This window comes from Gossypium hirsutum, chromosome D09, assembly GCF_007990345.1.
Source record: "Gossypium hirsutum isolate 1008001.06 chromosome D09, Gossypium_hirsutum_v2.1, whole genome shotgun sequence".
NCBI lineage: Eukaryota > Viridiplantae > Streptophyta > Magnoliopsida > Malvales > Malvaceae > Gossypium > Gossypium hirsutum.
The window spans coordinates 1,276,850-1,296,754 of NC_053445.1; the positions used below are offsets into that span (position 1 = coordinate 1,276,850).

The 19,905-nt window shown below is 32.0% G+C and overlaps 3 protein-coding genes across 10 annotated transcripts in view; 1 reads left to right on the forward strand and 2 right to left on the reverse strand.

The window, feature by feature from the left end:
• Positions 1–321: 321 nt before the first annotated feature.
• Positions 322–2,431, forward strand: LOC107931340 (large ribosomal RNA subunit accumulation protein YCED homolog 1, chloroplastic). Its single transcript, XM_016863209.2, has 2 exons — positions 322–940; positions 1,908–2,431. The coding sequence occupies exons 1-2, from the start codon at positions 381–383 to the stop codon at positions 2,314–2,316; spliced, it is 969 nt and encodes a 322-aa protein (XP_016718698.1). The 5' UTR covers positions 322–380; the 3' UTR covers positions 2,317–2,431.
• A 2,193-nt stretch (positions 2,432–4,624) lies between these two features.
• On the reverse strand, positions 4,625–9,722 carry LOC107931308 (RNA polymerase II transcriptional coactivator KIWI). Of its 4 annotated transcripts, XR_001693201.2 has the most exons (7): positions 9,421–9,673; positions 9,139–9,244; positions 7,029–7,051; positions 6,489–6,592; positions 5,748–5,830; positions 5,566–5,659; positions 4,625–4,965 (listed from the first exon to the last, which is right to left on the reverse strand). XR_001693201.2 is itself a non-coding variant. In XM_016863168.2 (4 exons), exons 1-4 carry the CDS (start codon positions 9,556–9,558, stop codon positions 6,533–6,535), a joined length of 327 nt encoding a protein of 108 aa, XP_016718657.1. In that variant the 5' UTR covers positions 9,559–9,722; the 3' UTR covers positions 6,239–6,532. The 4 variants fall into 4 exon arrangements, 1 of the variants encoding a protein (XP_016718657.1); XR_001693200.2 differs by having other exon boundaries at positions 4,625–5,659; positions 9,421–9,699; XR_001693202.2 differs by lacking the exons at positions 4,625–4,965; positions 5,566–5,659; positions 5,748–5,830 and adding an exon at positions 8,462–8,509 and having other exon boundaries at positions 6,476–6,592; positions 9,421–9,680.
• Positions 9,723–11,722: 2,000 nt separating this feature from the next.
• LOC107931356 (ubinuclein-1) overlaps positions 11,723–19,905 on the reverse strand; it is a 34,679-nt gene continuing 26,496 nt past the window's right edge. For 2 of the 5 annotated variants that reach the window (XM_041101532.1, XM_041101531.1), the window contains 5 exons: positions 19,491–19,631; positions 19,355–19,402; positions 18,544–18,768; positions 14,052–14,153; positions 11,723–12,500 (listed from right to left, as the gene is read on the reverse strand). In XM_041101532.1, coding sequence (XP_040957466.1) covers positions 12,081–12,500; positions 14,052–14,153; positions 18,544–18,768; positions 19,355–19,402; positions 19,491–19,631 — 936 coding nt within the window. In that variant the 3' untranslated portion in view covers positions 11,723–12,080. The remainder of the gene's footprint in view (positions 12,501–14,051; positions 14,154–18,543; positions 18,769–19,354; positions 19,403–19,490; positions 19,632–19,905) is intronic. The other 3 variants (XM_041101533.1, XM_016863240.2, XM_016863239.2) reach the window with 3 other exon arrangements.

Consider the following 19,905-nt stretch of genomic DNA (forward strand, 5'->3'; position numbering starts at 1 on the left):
AAACTATTAGTAAGCTTATGTTTTGGTGACTCAAATTTAAAAAGTTACAAAATGGTCATAGAATTATTTAGGATTTTTGAGTGTTTCTATTTTCAGGTTAGCTAGTTGGTGAAAAAAAAAAGAGAGACAAAATTGAATAGTTGGTGGCCATTTTGTAACTATTCATAGTTGGGTGATAAAAAAGAAATTTATTAATAGTTGTGTGATTATTTTACGACTTTCCATAGTTAAGTGATCAAAAAGATAAAAATTATAGTTGGGTGACCTCTACTGAAATTTAGCCATTTATTTATGGCTTGTGGCAGACGGTATATGTGTTTAGCTAGCAACAAAAATGAAAAAGCAGTAATTGATGTGGTGTAGATAATAAGGAAACCTAAATGTCTCTCGTAATGTCATCATCTTTTATAGCTTTTCCCTCTAATTTTAGTCCATCCAATTTTTATGATATAAAATTGCAGCAACCTGCTTTATCGATTCCTTTCTGTTCTTCCGTTGGCCATTGCAAATTTCCATGGAGTGTAACTCTAAATAACCATCAAATTTTCAGAAATAATTTGAAGCCCGTTAGAGATTCCATTAACCCTTCACAGAATCAATCTTTCAACGAGGAAGACAGCACCATATCTTTTGATTGGGAAGACGAAGAAGAAGATTTTGAAAACGTAGAATCACCATGGGAAGGAGCAGTTATGTATAAGAGAAACCCTTCTGTTACTCATATGGAGTATTGCACAACTTTAGAGAGGTTGGGTTTAGGAAAGCTTTCGAGCGTTGTTTCAAAATCTAGGGCTTCATTGAAGGGATTACGGGTTACAAAAGATGTGAAAGATTTTCCAGATGGTACCCCAGTTCAGATCTCCATTGATGTGACAAGGAAGAAACAAAAGATGAGGCTTGATGGGATTGTTAAAACTGTCATCACTCTCGGTTGCAATAGGTATTTTTCTTTTCCTTAATTAGTTTCAATTCGTTAAACTTTATATTTTGCTTCCTCAATTCATAGAAATGAAAAAATTAGTGGTGGTGATATACATGGACCAATTTCTAATAAAAATGATAGAATTATTTTTAGTATAAGTATCAGTTTATTCATTAATCTAGTTTAAGAAAATTAATTTATTCATTTTCTTTTTGGTAAAAGGGGTAAAGTGGAATCTGATTTTTGTTTATATATATACATGAGACGGAATGTGATTTTCTAAGATTAGATATTAAGCAAATCATCCAATGCCTACAAAAGGGTTTGATTTTCTGCTTGATTGGAGGTTTTCCTCAAGAACAGGTAACGACTATGGATTAGCTTACAGAAAATTTCTATCTAAAATGATATTTACTTACCCTGAATGCCTCAAATGATAAAATTTGCAAACATACATAAAGGAATTAAAGAGGTTTAGTAATTTTACCAGTGTAATTGTTATCATCACACCTATTAGGATTGTTGACTTCTTCATCCCTTTAGTTCATGTTTTGTGAATTCATCCACGTCATATTCAAAATGAAATCTGTATGTATCACTGCGGTAAAAGTACTATGGATCTACCTTTGTATTAGGAGTCAAATTGAAATTTTCCTATTTTACTCATTAGATCAAAAATTAAATTGGTCATTCTGTTAAAAGTTTCATCTATTTTTACTGTTAAAAACTGATTATTTTATATCAGCATGTAGTACACGTGTCATTATATGATTATTCCATCAACCACGCCAGTTTTTAACACTATGAATGGATGAAATTTTTAATAGAAAAAGATCAATCTACTCTTTGTATAAGAGCTTTTATAGTACTTTTACCGTAACATTGCATTGCCTCAAGCTCTTTTGAATTTGAATTGTTTCTACTGCATTAAATTCACCTCTTTCCTCGTTGTATTTAGCACTGAATCCAACTTTTTATTGAAAAGGTGTGGTGAACCTGTTGCTGAGTGCATATTCTCCAATTTCTCACTTCTACTAACTGAAAACCCCATTGAAGAGCCTGAAATTATTGATATAGGAGCAACCTTTGAGCAAGGATTCAAATCTTCCTATGCAAGTAACCGAGCGGAGGATGATGATGCGTCGATCGATTGGGATGATCGGCTTTATTTTCCTCCCAAAAGAAAAGAAATCGATATTTCGAAGCACATAAGAGACTTGGTGCATCTAGAAATCACAATCAACGCAGTTTGTGATCCAAGCTGCAAAGGTATATGTCTTGAATGCGGTACTAATCTGAATACTTGCAGCTGTAGCTGTAGTGATAATGTAAAAGACAATGGGTTTGGCCCACTTGGAATATTGAGGAAACAGATGAAGAAGAAATTATCTTAGTTTATGCAATACCAACTCCCTCCAGATAAATATTTATATATATTGGGGGTATGTGAAGGATATATGATATACTTGTATATTTGTATAAATTTTAATTATACTGATCTTCACATTATCATGTCTTTGTCTCACATTTTAGTTGCTTTTTTGTGTTATGTTTATGTCATGTCTCGTGTTTATTTCATATAACATTAGGAATGGAAGTCATATGGTTTGAACTCATATTAAACAAATAAAAAATACTCGAAACTCTTTGTATTTTTTGAGTAAACTACAAAAATAGTCACTTTTGTTTGCCTCAAGTTACATTTTAATTACTTGTGTTTGAAATGTTACGTTTTAGTCACTTATGTTATTATTTTGTTACGAAGTGATTACTCTTCCGTTAAGTTCCGTTATCTCCCTAACGATAATCCTACGTGGCAGTCCAACTAGATTTTAAGTGTCAACTTGGATTTCCTAATGGGATGAGAATAGATTTTTAATTAAATAAATTTAATTAATTAAAAATTTTAAACCCTAAATCTTAGTTAAAAAACCGTTCATCTCTCCTTTTTTTTAGTTTTCATTTTCAGTTGACTAAGAAAGCTATTATCATCAAAGCATTTTTCATCAACCACAAACTTGGCCTTCTTCAAGGGTCTCAATTCATCAGTTTCACATGCCTTCTCAGCATTAACTGGTTGGAGCTTCCAACGCCCACAAATTGGAGGAAATACTTGTCACTTTCAAAGAACCTACAGATAAATATTATGATTTTTGAGGAAAATAAGGATAGAGTGAAGAGTGAGAAGCTTGGCCTGAATTTTGCTAGCAAATTTGTTGTTTCGGATGGATAAGAGTTGAGAGGATGGTTGCTCCACTACTTATGCCATTTCACCTGCAATAGACAATGCAAGAGAGAGCTCTGAGACAGGAATTCTTGATTGATGGCTTTGCAAGTTGTCAAAGGGGAAGGCATTCATTATGGAATCATGGTCTTATGACTGCCCTTGTTGGAGAAGGATCAACCATCCTGAAAATGAGCTCATTCTTTGATTTCAAAATCATCTAGAGAGTGCAAGCCGCATAGGTGCAAACATCCTTTGAACCGATGGAGTTGATGTTGCTTGAGTTGAGCCAATGAAGGAACTAGGAAGATAGAGAAGAAATCTGAAGGGAGTCGAATCAAAGGGCAAGGGAAGAATCAAACCAGATTGCCCAAACAAAATTGCATTCAAGGAAGAGGTACTCAATGGATTCCCTGCTTTGGAAAGACACCTTGAGAAGAGCTCATTGGTTGGAAGGTACTTTGCTCAAATTTTTCAAAGGAAGATGATAATCTTATAAGAAAGTTTTAACCTTCATAAATTAATCCATGCTTTGCTAGAGGGTGAGGCCGCAGGTGTTAAGGATCAGACTAACACTGATGGGCATAGGGTTTTTTTAACTGAAAAAGAAAACTAAAAAAAGGGGGAGATGAACGATTTTTTAACTAAAATTTAGGGTTTAAAATTTTTAATTAATTAAATTTATTTAATTAAAAATCTATTTTCATCCCATTAGGAAATCCAAGTTGGCACTTAAAATCTAATTGGACTGCCAAATAGGATAAACGTTAGGGAGATAACAGAACTTAACAGAAGAGTGATCACTTCGTAACAAAATAATAACATAAGTGACTAAAATGTAACCTGAGGCAAACAAAAGTGACTATTTTTATAATTTACCCGTAGTTTTTTCAAAATCTTATGCAGCAAAAAATATCATATCAACTCGCCATTTTCATATAATAAATTTGGTGATTACCATTTAAATCAGGATTAAAATTTCTAAATTCAAAACAATACAAGGACTAAAAATGATCAAATTAAAACACAATAATTAAATCCACAATTTATAGTAATACATGACTAATAGTATAATTTAACTTAATAAATTTAACTATTACAATTTGGATCAAAAATAAAATTTCAATAAGAACTAAAATTAATCAAATTAAAGTGAGGACCAAATAAAAAGTTTTGGCCTAATAACAGAATTTGATCCTTGAGTCGAAGGTTGAAGTAATTTGATATTTTTGTAGACACCTTATTCTATTGATTTTCGTTCCTAATAAAATTTGTATTTGATGAGATATATCTCACAAATAAATTCAATTTGATTGGTGTCCTGTCAACTGTTCTTGAGATAAAATAGAAACTTTTATTGAAAGTAAAGCAGCAATCGCATGAGACATCACCACAGAAAAAGGAGGGTATTCCTTCTTCCAGGGTCTGAATCACATTATATTTTTTTAATTAAAAATAAATTAATTAATTTTTATACATTAAATCAAAAATAAATTGATTTCTTTGTTAAAAATTTTATCCATATTTACAGTTGAAAACTACTGTAGCTGAGTAAAAATTTATAAAACTTTCAACAAAAAACTCTTTGATTTAATTACTAGCAGAAATTGATAAGCTAAACCATCCACACCTGATGGGCTACCTCATTAGCTTTGCCTTGAATTTTACTTATTGAGAAATTGCAATGGTGGTGGACTCCCATGCAGTTGAGTTGTGGTTAACATAACTGCTCTGGTACTCATGCAGGAGTTTGTATTACTTACTCCCTCCCCAAAGCTCACCTCTTGATAGCTTTTGATCCAACCTAGTCTCATTATCCCTACCATTTCATAAATCCATAACGTCAAATTTAGCTCCTCAAAGTTTACATTTTGTCAATTTAAATTTTTTTTTTATCTAAATTTGATTATGAACCTTTAAAAAAAATATCAAATCGTTTTTCTAATGAAAATGCTAATTAAAACATTAAATTTTTAACAATTTTGACGTGACAATCTACATAACAGATTACCGGTCCACCTACATTTCATGCTGATATAAAATTATTTATTTTATATATCACGTCAATAAATAATTTAGAAATTAAAAAAATATTAAAAAATTTTCAAAATTAAAAAATACATGAAAAACATGTGAATTAACATGCAGGTTGTCATATTTAAAAATTCTAATGTTTTAATCAGTATTTCCATTAAAAAACCAACAATGTGTCTCTTTTTGAAAAATTGATAGTTAAATTCAACTCTTTGTAAAAAGTGGAATGTCAAAATGACAAAAAATGTAAACATTAAGAGCTAAATCAAACATTATGTCGTCCATAAACCCTATATTAACATGAGAAACTTATCAAAAGCTTCTCTTTCCAGCTTCTTTGCTGCCATTTCAACCCAGTCAACTGCATTAAGCATATTACTCTCACCTGGAACACTGATCTTGAAAGTGGACGGTCCCTTAGTGCATGTAAACCAGTCTCATCTTCGTTTCCGAACCTTCTCCATTGCCTGCTGGTAAACCTGTATCCAAGGCAATTTTATTTTTAATGATCTTTATTGAAAACCTAGATATCTAGTGCTGGTAATCTTGTATCCAAGGCAAACTTACAACATTCTCGTCCGATATCTAGTGCTGGTACAAAACATCATGTCACAGCCATTCACCTCCATCTTCATCTACATCTATAACCACTAGTATTTCCATAGAAAAGGAAGAAACCAGTAAAGAAAATATCAGAAAAAGACTTCTTTTTGGTAAAAGTATATGGAAGCCCACGTACTAGAAGTCGGATTGCATTTTGACCCTTATATTAAAATAATAATAATCCCTGTATATTAGATCAAAGAGCAAACTGGTTTTTTTATTAAAAATTTTATCCATTTTTACTATTAAAAACTAATCAGCAGAAGGTCCACGCCAGTTTTTAACAGTGCGAAAGGATGAAATCTTTAAAAGAAAGAACTAATTTACTCTATAATACTAATTTGCCCATTTTTTTGAATAGGACAGGCAAAATGCAATCTGACTCCTAGTACAAGAACTTCCATGGTACTTTTAACCACTAATAGCATCAACTTTGCTGGAAATGTTCAACTGACTACTATAAACGCCTATATTCTCCATTTAATAGATTATGTTAATATCATCCAACATCAAGATACAACAGATATTAGTCTAAAGCTAAAGCTACACAACTAAATACACAAATAGGAGGTCCACCTAATGAAATCTTTAAGTTCAGCAACATCAAAAACAAGTCGAAATAGACTACAGTCAAAATCAAAACCTCCACCTCCACCTCCAGCAACTTCATTTTTGCAGCATAAAGAAAAAGTAGTCTCGACACACCTTAGACTCCCATCATCTTCTGTACAGGGTACACTGTCTACTTCCTAAGAGTTCTCAGCAAGTGCCTTGTCAATTTCCTCCGCATGATCCCGAAGAATATTCCACTGAACCAAAAGAAAATCAAATAAGTGAAATGTCTCAACAATTATCGTAAGAGGTAAAAGTACCTATGGGATCCTTGTATGAAGTTAGTCCCTCTATTATTAAATGGATTAATTAAGTCTCTATACTATTAAAAAGAATCAAATAATGTTATCATTTATTATTTAAAAAATATCATTTACTGTTTAACAGAGTTAATATTTTTAAAGCTTTTATGGTTTTGTAAACGAAATATTTTGTTTGGAATTAAACTGCAATTGAATAAAATCATTTTCAAAATATTTTTCTATACAACAAATGTTAACTCTGTTACAATTCAGACTTATTTGATTCATTTTAATAATATAGGGACTGAATTGATCATTTTAATAATAGAATGACTAGTTTGATACAGTCCCTAGAATACAAAGATAAAGCATAAACTTTTGTAGTTCATACCTGATCCAGACTTAGTGCAATACCTAGAAGGAGCATAAGATGATATTAGTTCATAAATATTGACAATGAAAAAGGAAAAAGAAAATGGGAAAGATAGATACTAACTCTAAGCTTCAGAAACTGAACTCTTCAAATGCTTTTAATCATCACATGGCAACCCACATGGCAATCCACATGTATTTTCATACTTATGACACTATTTGTCTTATATACCATGTCAACAAATAATTTTAAAAAGATTAAAACAAAAATATTTAAAATTCAAAAAAAATATAAAAAGTTCATAAAAATTCAAAAAGATTAGCATGAAGTTCATGTAGATTGTCATTCGAGCAACTGTGTTTAAAAAGTTAACGTTTTAGTTAGTATTTTCGTTTAAAAACAACAATTTAACCTTTTTTGAAAGGTTAATGGTCAAATTCGACCTTTTCTAAAAGGTAGAGGGTCAAATTTAACTCAAAAAAAGAATAAAGGTTAAATTGGAAAAAATGTAAAAATTGAGGGGTAAATTTGGCATTATGCCAAAATTCCTCAACAATCAATAACTTCTAAAAATAAGGTTTTCTCCTTATAAAGTATACAATAACGGATGTTCCCAACTTTAACAGGTCTGTTTATGTTGGTTGAAATAAACAATAGGGAAACAAACTCAATAACCAAATTAATATTAAGAAAACAGGTACATTAATCTCAACACAGAATAACAAGTGTAATTTGGGAAATGCAGTGCGGCAAGTGCACACATTGGGACCAAGTCATAAAGCAAATCAACTATAATACCTCCTGCCACTTTGGGTCATGCTTATTCAATCAAACACACACCTTTTCTGCCTAGGCAAACTCCTTTTTAAGGTAAGACTTAAAAGGTCCCTAAGTGCCACTCAACTTTCTTTTATTATAGCTTTTCTTCTAGTATTGAAAAAATAACAATGTTAAATCTCCTGAACATAAAACAAAATATTCATGCACAAGTCTTTTAAAGATAGAAGTGACGGATACATGAACTTTAACTGATGACTAAATTTAATAGATCAAATATTTAAAACTAAAAAGAACTCCGATTATGTAAGCAACAAATACAAGACAAAAAGCAACGAATAACAAACCGAATAACAAAAGAAGAATTCTATTAAAACTTCATCCATTTCTATTGTTAAAAATTGGTCCCTAAACACCAGCATGAGGTACATGTGGCATGTCAGGTATAACTATCTGGTTATTCTGTCAACTACCTCAATTTCTAACGGTACAAATTGAAGAAATTTTTAACAAAAAGGAGTAATTTGCTCTTTGATTTAACATATGGGGACCAATTTACCCATTTTTTCAGAGGAGACAAAATGCAATTTGACTCTTAGTATAGGGGCTTCCATGGTACTTTTACCATCAATTGGCAATAATAGAAAGGACCAACCTAAAAGAAAGTCACATACCCAATTTAATAACGCCACTTTGCCTTCACATTTAGATTCAACATGTTGCTGAAAAAAAAAGACCTATACTTAATAAAATAAGGGTATATAATTTGGCCCATGAACTTGTCCATTTGTACCTAATTGGCCCCTAATTTTTTTTTAACCTAGTTGATCTCTGAACTTATATTTCGTCAACCAGGTTGATACATTTGCACTAACATTGTTAGTTGCGCTGACATGACCCTACTAACCAATCCAGTGGTGCCACATAGCAGCCTCCAAGTGTGCCACGTGGCAAACATGAATTTAAAAATAAAAATATATAAACTATGTTTGCCACATGAAGTTCTGAGAGGCTGCCATGTGGCACCACCAAATTGGTTAGAAATGTCACGTCAACACAAACTAATGGTGTTAGTGTGGAGGGACCAACCTGGTTGACGAAATACAAGTTCAACAATCTACTAGGTATAAATGGACAAGCTCAGGGGCTTAATTATATATTATCCCATGAAATAAACATGTTTGCAAGGTCCTAAACACAGCAAAATAACACAAATATTGGAACTTTCTAAGTTAAGACACCTTTGTTAATATATTACAGATTGATTAAGTAAATCAAACTTCAAGCCTGAGAGAGAGAAAAAAAGCAAACTTGAAATTATAATCTTTGGAAATTTTTTTTTTAAAAGTACCTTTTTTGCCAGGCAATTGCTTGCCATCCCTGACATAGAATTCACGAATATCAACCCAAATTCTTCCATTCCAGTTCCTTACTGAAACTCTTCTATTCTTGGATATCTGCAGTCAAAAAGGGAGGGAAAAGAATTCCACATTTCATTAATTTTGTTCAATATACAATTTCAAAAAAAAAAAAAACCCTCCAAATACAAAACCCTAGAATCGCATACGTTCGAAAAAAAGGCATCAAATATATAATATAAAGGGAGAATTAACGAGAGAATGTTGAGAGTGACCTCGCAGACAACGATGTCGTCGGAATCATCAGAGTCATCGGCGGCTGAAATCTTAGAAGCTTTGTTGGGAGGCGCGTGGCCATCAGTCTCGTCAGAAGCATGATCCGTTCCGCCCTTTCTCTTCCCTCTAAACGACATCTCTCCAACTTGCTTTCTTCTTCAAAAAGTGCACTCTTTTTTCTTAATGGTTTTCTGATAATTTTGGCATTTAAACTTGCAAACGATTCCAAGCAGACAAACAGTTCGGTGTCTTTATTTTGCTTTGGCTTAATATAACATTTGGTGCATGAACTTGTAATTCTTTTTCTTAATTTGGTATCTAGAATCTTGTTTTCAATTTGGTACCTAAACTTGATACTTTTTACTAACGTGGTACTTAAACTTTTTTGTTTCGATTTGATACCTAAGCTTGACACTTTTTCTTAATTTAGTACCTAAACTTGTTTTACATTTAATTTCGTATCTAACCTTGTTAAACGTTATACAAATAACCTAAAACACTAACAGTATTAAAAAAATTTGTTTTATGCTACAAAAATATCATTAGTATTAGAGAAAATTTGTGTTAAAAAATATGCATTGAGTTATATTTAACGAATTAATATTGAATAAAAAACAAGAATTTTAAAAACCCAAAATAAGAAATTTTATTATTTTAGGTTAAGAAATTAAACTAAAAGTAATTGGATATTTGAAATACAAAAAGAAAATATCATATCTTCAATCACATGTTGATCATATATTGATTATTTTTACTACCTCATAAAAAATAACATTGTTAATATACTAGAGTTATTGGTATAACATTCGACAACTTTCCGCACCAAATCGGACAAAAAAGAGATTAAATACCAAACTAAGACAAAGAGTCAAGTTCATGTACCAAATAAGGCCCAAATTAAAAAACGTGTTAAGTTTAAGTACCAAAATAGAAAAAAGTATCAAGTCCAAGTTTCAAATTGGACCAAAAAAAATTAAGCACCAAATTAGAAAAAAAGTGTCAAGTTTAGGTACCAATGTTATGTTAAGCCGTTGCCCAATGAACCTTTTTGTTTCCAGTACCGAATTAAAGTGTCAAGTTCAAGTATCAAATTAGGCCAAAAAAAACTTTAAATATCAGATTAAAGAAAAGGATAAGTTAAAGTACCAAATGTTATGTTAAACCTAATTCTACTAAAACTTTCAAAGTAAATTTGATTTAAACTTTTAAATGAAATTCAATTTAGTCATTTAACACAACTCTAAAACTAAACCAAAAATTAATTTAATTCTAAAGCTAGGTTAAAATGTTGGTTCAGCTCAAAGAACTTATGCAATCTCCTGCTCAATAAAGCCAAGACCCTAACATGCTCCCGCACAAAATTAAGTGTGTACACATCTTATGTAATACAATATTCTAAAATTATTAGACAATACAATTATTAGTGCAATTAATAAGATTTTGAGAAAAAAAAATTATCTCGTTATTCAAGCCTTCCGTATTTGCTAAATTATTTTCTAGCATCAAACATATACTCCTTGTTTTTATCGATAGATATTTAGTCAAATATAAATAATTAGTAATAAATACTAAGTAATTTAATTAATTATTTAATACATCAAAACGTATAAAAAAATCATCTCTAATCAATAAAATTTTTATCTTCTTTAAACAATATTAATAAGATAATATATAATTATATTTTTAAAATAAATTGTATGTTCAAAAATTAAAATATTATTTTTACCCAAAAAAATTAGTTTGAATTATGTACAAAAACGTTTGATAAATTATAAGGTAATTGAATTTAACTGTAATTTTTTTATAAACTTTCAATGTAATTATTTCAAATCTCACCTTTCACATTAAAAAATCTAATTGGATACTCTAATTACACTTAATCCGAGATTCACTAATTAAAATAGTTTAAACAATTACATCTAAATAGCTTTTCTTAAAAATCTGGTATGAGAAAAGTAAAATTAATTTGCTGCCAAAGTACCCAAAACAACTAACAATAGCAATTATAATATTTTAGAAAGATAAATAATCTACTATTAGTGCTTGGCCAAAAAAAAAAAGTTAATAATCATCATCATCATCATCATCATCTAGTATTGCTCTTTTATCAGGAAAACTCTATGCTGCTTTAATGCTGCTACTTATCTTCTCCATGATGAAATGATTGTTAAGTCAAAAACAGCATAAACACAGCTTCACAAACTGTAATTCAGAATAAAAGTACCATAAAGGTCGTGGACTACAAGTTAGATTGCATTTTACTTTCTCTACTCAAAAATTAAATAAATTAATCTTTATTCGTTAAACCAAAAGTAAACTAATCATTCTATTAAAAATTTCATCAATATCTACCATTAAAAATTAGTCATTGTACGTCAATATGAGATACATGTGACAAGTCATGTAACTATTTGGTTATTACTGTTAGAAATGGATAAAATTTTTAATAGAAAAAACCAGTTTGCTCTTGATCTAACGTACTGGAATTAATTTGCTCATTTTTTAGTAAAAGAGTAAAATGCAATTTGACTCCTAATACAAGAACCTCCATGATATTTTTACCAAAATTCAGCTGATCCCCTAAAATTATACATGCAAATTTGCAATTTTACATCGCCTCACTCTCCATGTTGTGAAATTTAAGTTGAAAATAGCCAAATCAAACAGGATGTCCACAGCTTGGGGGGCCATCCAATTCATGATTCGCACCATCTGGATGTCTAATAGCCTGCTTATGAGACTTATGAGATCCCTTTTCCAGTTTCATGGATAATTTCTTGACCCTATTCTTGTGCTTCATTCGCTTTTTCAGCATTGGGATAGTCATTTTCTCATTCTTCTCTTCTTCAGAAATATCCAGGCTCGAATTTGGTGGCACACTGCAACTGTCAAGTGGTGCAGCAAGGTGCTGGTCCAGGGTTTCTTTACAATAAATTGTCATACAAGGCAAGGCTAATACGTGACCACTAGACGCAGAAGCTTGATTCTCTTGCCCAGCCTGCGATTGAGAAACTGAACAAGCTTCTACAACACCGGTCTTCATTTTCTGTGCCGACTTCTTTCTCCTGTCCTCTCTAACCTTAACAATAACCACATCCAAACATTTACAACAATTTTCAATTTTAGAATAAAAGGAACGACATTCTATGTTACTAAATGTAGCTGCTAGGACTAAGATGCAGCAAACCAAATCTTAAGTAGACTGCTACATCATGATTTTTCTGAGTAGATAAAATTAGTAGAAGTATCATGGAGGCCCCTTACTAGGAATTAAATTGCATTTTGTCCCATTTACTAAAAAATGAGCAAATTAATTTTTGTACATTAGGTTATAGAGCAAATTGGTTCTTTTGTTAAAAAGTTCATCCATTTCTACTGTTTAAAACTGGTCCCTGTACATCAACATGAGGTATACATTGCACAACATATGTCACTATCTGGTTATTCCGTCAATCACATCAGTTTTTAAGAGCACAAATGGATGAAACTTTTAACAAAAATGATCGGTTTGCTCTTCGATTAACGTACAAGGACTAAGTTGCTCATCTTTTTAGTAGAGATAGAAAAATGCAATCTGACTCCTAGTATGTAGGCCTCTATGATACTTTTACCGATAAAATTCTCTACAGGACTCAAATATGCTAGTATAAGCAAAAAACTGATTGAACTGAAAATGCAGAAAATCAAACCATAAATAGACTGCAGCATCATATGATTCTCGTGATTAAACTCTATACAGGATGTTAATTATACATTTCAAAGGCATGCTGTGCAATGCTGCATTTTAGTCCAACACCAACATATGAGAGAATGGCGCATTCTATTCCTTGAATCAGGGACAAAAAATTCGAGCACTGAATATTGCATCTAAAATCCATTTAATGTATGCATTTCACAGCACTCCCGTTCAAATTTCTTGCAGGAATTACAAATTTTATTGATATCTATTAACTAGAGAGAAGTTACTTTAGTTTTTCCACGGTTCAATGGAGGAGAGAGAGAGCATCAATCATAATAAAACATTTGCCTGTGTAGTTTTCTAGATTTGATTTAGTGGGAACAACCGCCAGTAAAATCATTTCATAAATTTTCAATTGGAAATTCCACTATGCTAGTTAAGTGGTGTTATCCCACATCTCTTAAATCATAAATTTCCTATGATCTCAAGTTAGACCTTTAGAGCCTATTGGTTCTAGGTTAGATACTTAACACAATATCAAAACCTAGGTTTGCTATTTATTCTTGCTTATTACCCACATGAGGTGGTCAACTCCTTGTGAAGTATCTATGACCATAACAGGGTAACTAGAAATTAGTATCATAAAGGCTATAATCTGGCCCAGTATATCCCCTTCATCCCAACCTTCTTTATCAAAGATCGGAACCTGCAAATAAATGATTTAAATATAGTCCTTTGACAGCCTACCCCATCAAGACGAAGGCCTCCATTCATTAAAACATAATACTTTATATCCAGTATCTATTTATTTACTCCTAGTTTTGAACTAAAAAAATTAAATTAATGCATTTGATCCTCATCTCCTCTTTTCAATATCTAATGATACCAAATTATAATGCAGGATTGAACTAAAGATTAATATTGAGCAATAAATACAAAACATGTGCATACCTTATCATGTTCGGACAATGCCCTTCTACGTTCCTTTGCCCTACAAATTGCGCTTTTTATACCATGTTTGTCCATGATCCCATTTGGCCACAATTCTGCAAGCTGGATGACATATATAGTATAAATAAAATGACCCAATGAAAGAAAAGAACGTCATTAATATACTATGGAGCACGGACATGGACATGTAATACACGATACGAACACAGTGACACGACAAATTTTAAAAAATTAGGATACGGGTATGGCAAGACACAGCAATAAAAAATATTTTAACATTATAATGTTTCATTTCAAATAAAAATATTAATATGTTTATTAATTTATAATCAAAATTAATCTTTTTATACAAAAATTAAATTAAGTAAACAAATATTATATGTATTATTATCATAACATTTGTTTACTTTAATAATTATAAATAATGGGCCCACAATTTTTAAACTTTACTTTTTTCAGTTCTCGGTTCCCAAAGTTCCTTATTCCCCATGCCCCCCTTTTCATTTCTCCACACTTTTTTCCCTTTTAAGGTTTTTCTTCTTCCCTGCCTTTCCTTCTTCCATTGTCTTTCTTCTCTTCTTTTTTCGTTTCTGAAACATACTTTCAGGAAAATAAAAATCACTATACCCGTGTCCAGCAGTGTCCCTTTTACACACGCGTGTCTTGACCGTGTCCAATTTGAAAAAAGAATTCCAACGTGTTAAGGCATGTCCGGTATGTATCCAACCGTGTCGGCAGAGTGTACGTGTTGAGGTGTACTTTTGTTGCAAGGTTTACAATGTTGGCGCTTCATGGTTAATATAAAGGTGCCAACTAGCTCAGTTGGTAAACCTGGCAACAAAAGTAGTAAAATAAAAGCAAGGAAAAGAGTGAACATATTGTTATGATGAATTATAGGTTGCACCTTATTTATGAGATCAATTTTAATATGTGGCAAAGTTACTAACTGAAGTGATATTCCATTAAGATAGCCATTTTTCAATACCCCTCCAACTCAATATAAATTTCGATAATTTTGATGAACCTCCACTAATTGCTTATTTAATTGGTAATCAACAAATGGTGAATTATAGGTTGCGCCTTATTTATGAGATTAATTTTAATTTGTGGCAAAGTTACTAACAGATGTGATATTCCATTAAGACATAGGCCATTTTCAATGCCCCTCCATCTCAATATAAAGTTCAATAATGTTGATGAAAACTTCTACTAATTGCTTATTTGATTGGTAATCAACAAAGGGGCAAGAGAACCTTAAAGAAATAAAGAAGTGACTTATTTCCTATCTAATTACAGTTGGAAGAATAAAATGAACTAAAATTCTCTAGTCAACTACTAGCAGAATTTTGAGTTCCAAATTTTAAGCATTATAAGCAACTACCAACATCTAGGTCCATACGGCTTCAATTAAAAGTTCAGATGCAAAAATTGCAATTACAACCATACTTCAAGATAGAAAAGTTTTATTGATTTCTTTCAATGTGATAGGACACACATACAACAAAACATTTAAGTCCAAAGGAAAAGTAAAACAAATCAAAACTCCAGGCCAGAGTCAAGAGGACAAACAAGTTGAAAACAAACTCGTTAGAACTTAACAGTAGGGCTTTGAATGAATAGTGCATTCAATGATCAGTACGTTATAATTAATAATTTTTTGTTTAATTTATTTATAATATAATTATTAATATTTATATTTTATTAGTTTATATCTAAAAATAAGATATATGTTTACTTGTGTTTTCTTTTTTATTAATCATACTCAATTTTTAAATGTTTGTGGACACGTTCATCTAATGTTCAATAACAAGTTCATTCAATTTAAACAAATGGACACAAACACAAATAATTTTAAATAAACGAACATAACATAATTTTGAAATTCTTAATGGTCTCAAACTAAATAAGAATGTTATGGATGCCTCTGTAAACGAAACAAAAGGGACATGGGCCACAAGAAGTCAAAGGCACCAAAGACGGAAAAGAAGACAAATAACCTCATTTTCAGTAGTATAATTAGAAGGATTTATTTTAGTAATTATTTTTATTACAATTCAAAGTTCTTAATTTTAATTTCCTATGTAACCTCTATTTAAGACTACTGGGAGTAGTAAGAGTAAGCCAAAGTTTCATTTCAATTACAAAGATTTAAGACTTCCTTACAAGTCTAATGTACTCATTAGGAGCTCCCTAAGAGTTTGATATATTATTAATCATAAGTTCTTCATGAGGTACGAATCAAGTACCAAGGTTAGTAGCTACTAATGACTGAAAAGATTTGAGTTGGGTAATGCCTTCATGATCATCTCTTATAATAGCAATATCATCCACATATACTACTTAATTGATGCACTTGTCGTAGCCAGTATGACAGTAAAAGACTGAATGATCTGCTTCACTTCTTTTCATCCCAAATTCTTGCATAACAATGTTGAACTGCTCTTGGGGATTGTTTTAGACCATTAAAAGATTTTTGCAGCAACAAAGCTAAACCCATACTCCCCTTGAGCAACAATACCTGGTGGTTGCTCCATATAGATTTCTTTAGTTAATTCACAATGGAGAAATGCATTCCTAATATCAGCTGATAAATAATCCGATGATTCATTGCAGCAAGAGAGATTAGGATTCGAACCGAGGCAATTTTGGCAATTGAAGAAAAAATCTCTCATAATCAAGACCAAGAATCTGTGTAAACCCTTTTGCAACCAGCTGCACCTTTAGCCACTCTATCATCTAATCAGAACTGATAACTCTGTAAACCAATAGACAGCCAACTGCAATTTTACCCAATGATAAGGTAACAAGATCCCAATGATTAGCATGAAGAGTATTTATTTCCTCCATAACTTGTTGTCATCCAAGCTCTGCCTTTGTTACAGTAATAATCTTAGGAATGGACAGATTGGATATAGTCACGGTAAAGGCATAACATTAAGGTGATGATAGGGATGACAATTCACATTACAAATTTAGATATCTACAGATATTCAATTTGGATTTTGTGTATTCGAATAATATTCAAATTAGGATGTTACAATTACTATCCGTTACGGGTTCGGAGCGGATACAGATAGACCCCCTCAAAAAGAGCCTACAGAAAAACAACTATAAAACAAGAGAACCAAAGTTATGATCAAAAGCACCTAAGTCAAGTATTTAAGGTCCATTTGAGAAAGACAAAGTTAAGCAAGCAAAAGAATTACTTGGTTGAGCAACAGAAACCATGGTGGAAAACTATTGTTTCTGTTGTGATGTTGTGATATCCTGCATAATTATGTCATGATTCTAGATTAATTAGCATAACATTAGGCATATCATATCATATCATATCTTAGACTTTCCTTATTTTTGTATCTAGTTTTTATTATAAATAGGCTATGTAACTTGATGTAAATTGACAAGTAATATTTTCACACAAGTCTTTATCTATTTCTCTCTTCTTTACTTCTCCTTATTTTTCTTTCTTTTTCACGGCTGTTACAGCCAACAGTAGAGCTGCAACAGCAGCTGTTTTCTTTCTTCCTCTCTCTTCTTCACTCATAATAATTTGATCCAAATAATGTGACTGATTTGGACCCTTGTGCATGGGAGGTTGGTAGCAGAAAAAAGTTCATCTCTTTGAACCTACACTATATGAGCAGCAAGCCAATTATTGCAAGAAGATCGCCCATGTAAAGCCCAACAAGTGTCACATGTGACAACTTTCGTCACAATAAATGCAGTGGGCTAGAATCCTCTGCCTTTTCCTCTTATATTATATCCTTGCTAGCTAGTTCTCTATATGGCTAACATAGAGGAGTTTTCCACGACTTGGGCTTGGTTTGACGAGATATGAAGTAAACGAGTACTCACATCTTCAAGATTAAGAATAATTGGGCTAGCAAGAATCTAATCTGAGACAGAGACTAGATCTGGTCATAGTCCTATCAAAGCAATTACCATAAAAAATCTCTATTGTCCCTGATCAGGAACATCTTCAAAAAGAGGCATAAGAACATTAAATTTGTCCTTCAAAGTTTCAACTTGACCCAAATACTATCAGTATCCTGCTGATTTTGTTGCAGATGAACAAGGCTCAAAACAACTTTATAAATTCGCTGAATACCATTGGTGTATAAAATGTCGGCCTTAGCCAAAATTTTATAACACGTTTTAGAAGACTAAAACCAAGTAGCTTTGGCTCAAGTGAATGCCACAATAGACTACATAGTTGTGCATCAATTTTGAGCCAAGCATCTCTTTTTTTCTCAGTAATTTTACTAGCACCATTTTCTAAATGATCCTTTTACCCCCTTGCCCCATAAACCAGAATTCAACAAAAGCAGCCCAAGAGACATAGTTATTTCTATCTTGTAATTTGACAGTAGTATTAACAAGTTAACCAAAAAATAAAAGAGAGGTTTGAGAGAATCTGAGATTTCAACCATGTTGGGAGGAACAAGAAATGCCCAAATTCAAAAGGGGCAGAACAACAAATTGAGGGTCTTACTTGAGTTGAAATTATAGGGCAAGACATATTAGAAAGAGCCGACGAAAAAGTGGTGGTCAAAATAGTGCTCACGCGTCGGTGCGTGGGAAAAGGAAGATTCCTTGTAGCGGTGTGTGTGGTTTGCACACGCAGCTTCTGTCGACAGAATTCAGCTGAACAACTCGACAGTGGATGGGCTTTCCAATACAGGGGCAGTGAGATCAGATAGGCTCTAATACCATGTGCCTTGAGAGAAACAAAATGGTGAGAAGAAAATGTAGAGGCTGTAGTGAGAGAATGCTGAAACAGAAAAGGAGCAGAAAGAAAGGGAAAGGCCAAATAAGAGGAGGTTGAAGTTCTAAAAATTCAGCTTGATTCTTCCTTCAACCTTGAATGGGATTTTATACTATCATAAACTATACTAAAAAGGAAAGAATAAGATTACAGCCTATATTATACAAATTTTTTAAACTCTACTCCTAAAATCATGTCTATCAATCTCTAAGATTATGTCTATCACAATACAAACAAATAGTCACCTTACCTAACCTATTTTCTACTACTAGTTAAAAATTTGGCAGCTCAAAGCACCTTAATAGTTTGAACTAAAAAGGAGAACAGAGAGAAAGGATAACAACCAAGTCAAAAGGCTCGAGACCAATGTTTCACAAATTAGGTCAAAGATTGATAATGCTACACCTTATGCTAGCACTTAATTATCAACAAAGAATAAGTCAATCCTTAGGATATATCGAGGCAGTTCATTCATAAAAGAAAAACAAATAAATTGGATCAAATGACTGCAACCAAATTTCATAGGAGCAATGAATACCTCGACATATAACTTTCTGATTTGCGGACCTTTGTCTTCATCTATCCCCTACAACCATTAATAACGTAAAGAACTTAGTGACCTAATAAAATTATTTATAATACAGAGAACATGAATAGTTAGTTGATAAAAGCACCTGAGTGTACAAGTCATAAAGATCACAAATTTTATCCTCAATGACGTTATCCATGCTGTATTGTTTTTTAAGGGCTACTTTTTCTTCATAACCAAGCACTTCTTGTATGTCACAAGTTGGTACATCTCCTAGCATAGATGCCTGGGAAGCAATGCAGTTAATAAGCAAAGAACTAAAATATTAGCATCACTTTCCACCGAATATGCACATATACTAAATAATATATTAGCATGAGAATGTATTTCTAACATAAGTGACAAGATAACAATTTGCAACCATAAATGTTTGTATCACATTATTCTCACAACATAAGATGGAGATCAAAGTTCCAGCCTATATGTTGGTATAAGTGTTGTTTCTTATGAGAAAGAAAAATGTATGATGCTGGTGATCAAAGTGATAGTATCCAAATCTT

Bases quoted from the DNA above. Each gene is read 5' to 3' on its own strand.
- LOC107931308 (XM_016863168.2), bottom strand. From the start codon at position 9,558: ATGTCGTTTAGAGGGAAGAGAAAGGGCGGAACGGATCATGCTTCTGAC. The intron at 7,052-9,138 runs GTACTTTTAAAA...TGCTCCTTCTAG, and splicing joins GCAATTGCCTGGCAAAAAAG to GTATTGCACTAAGTCTGGAT. The intron at 6,593-7,028 runs GTATGAACTACA...CTTTTGGTTCAG, and splicing joins TTGCACTAAGTCTGGATCAG to TGGAATATTCTTCGGGATCA.
- LOC107931340 (XM_016863209.2), top strand. From the start codon at position 381: ATGTCTCTCGTAATGTCATCATCTTTTATAGCTTTTCCCTCTAATTTT. The intron at 941-1,907 runs GTATTTTTCTTT...TTTATTGAAAAG, and splicing joins ATCACTCTCGGTTGCAATAG to GTGTGGTGAACCTGTTGCTG.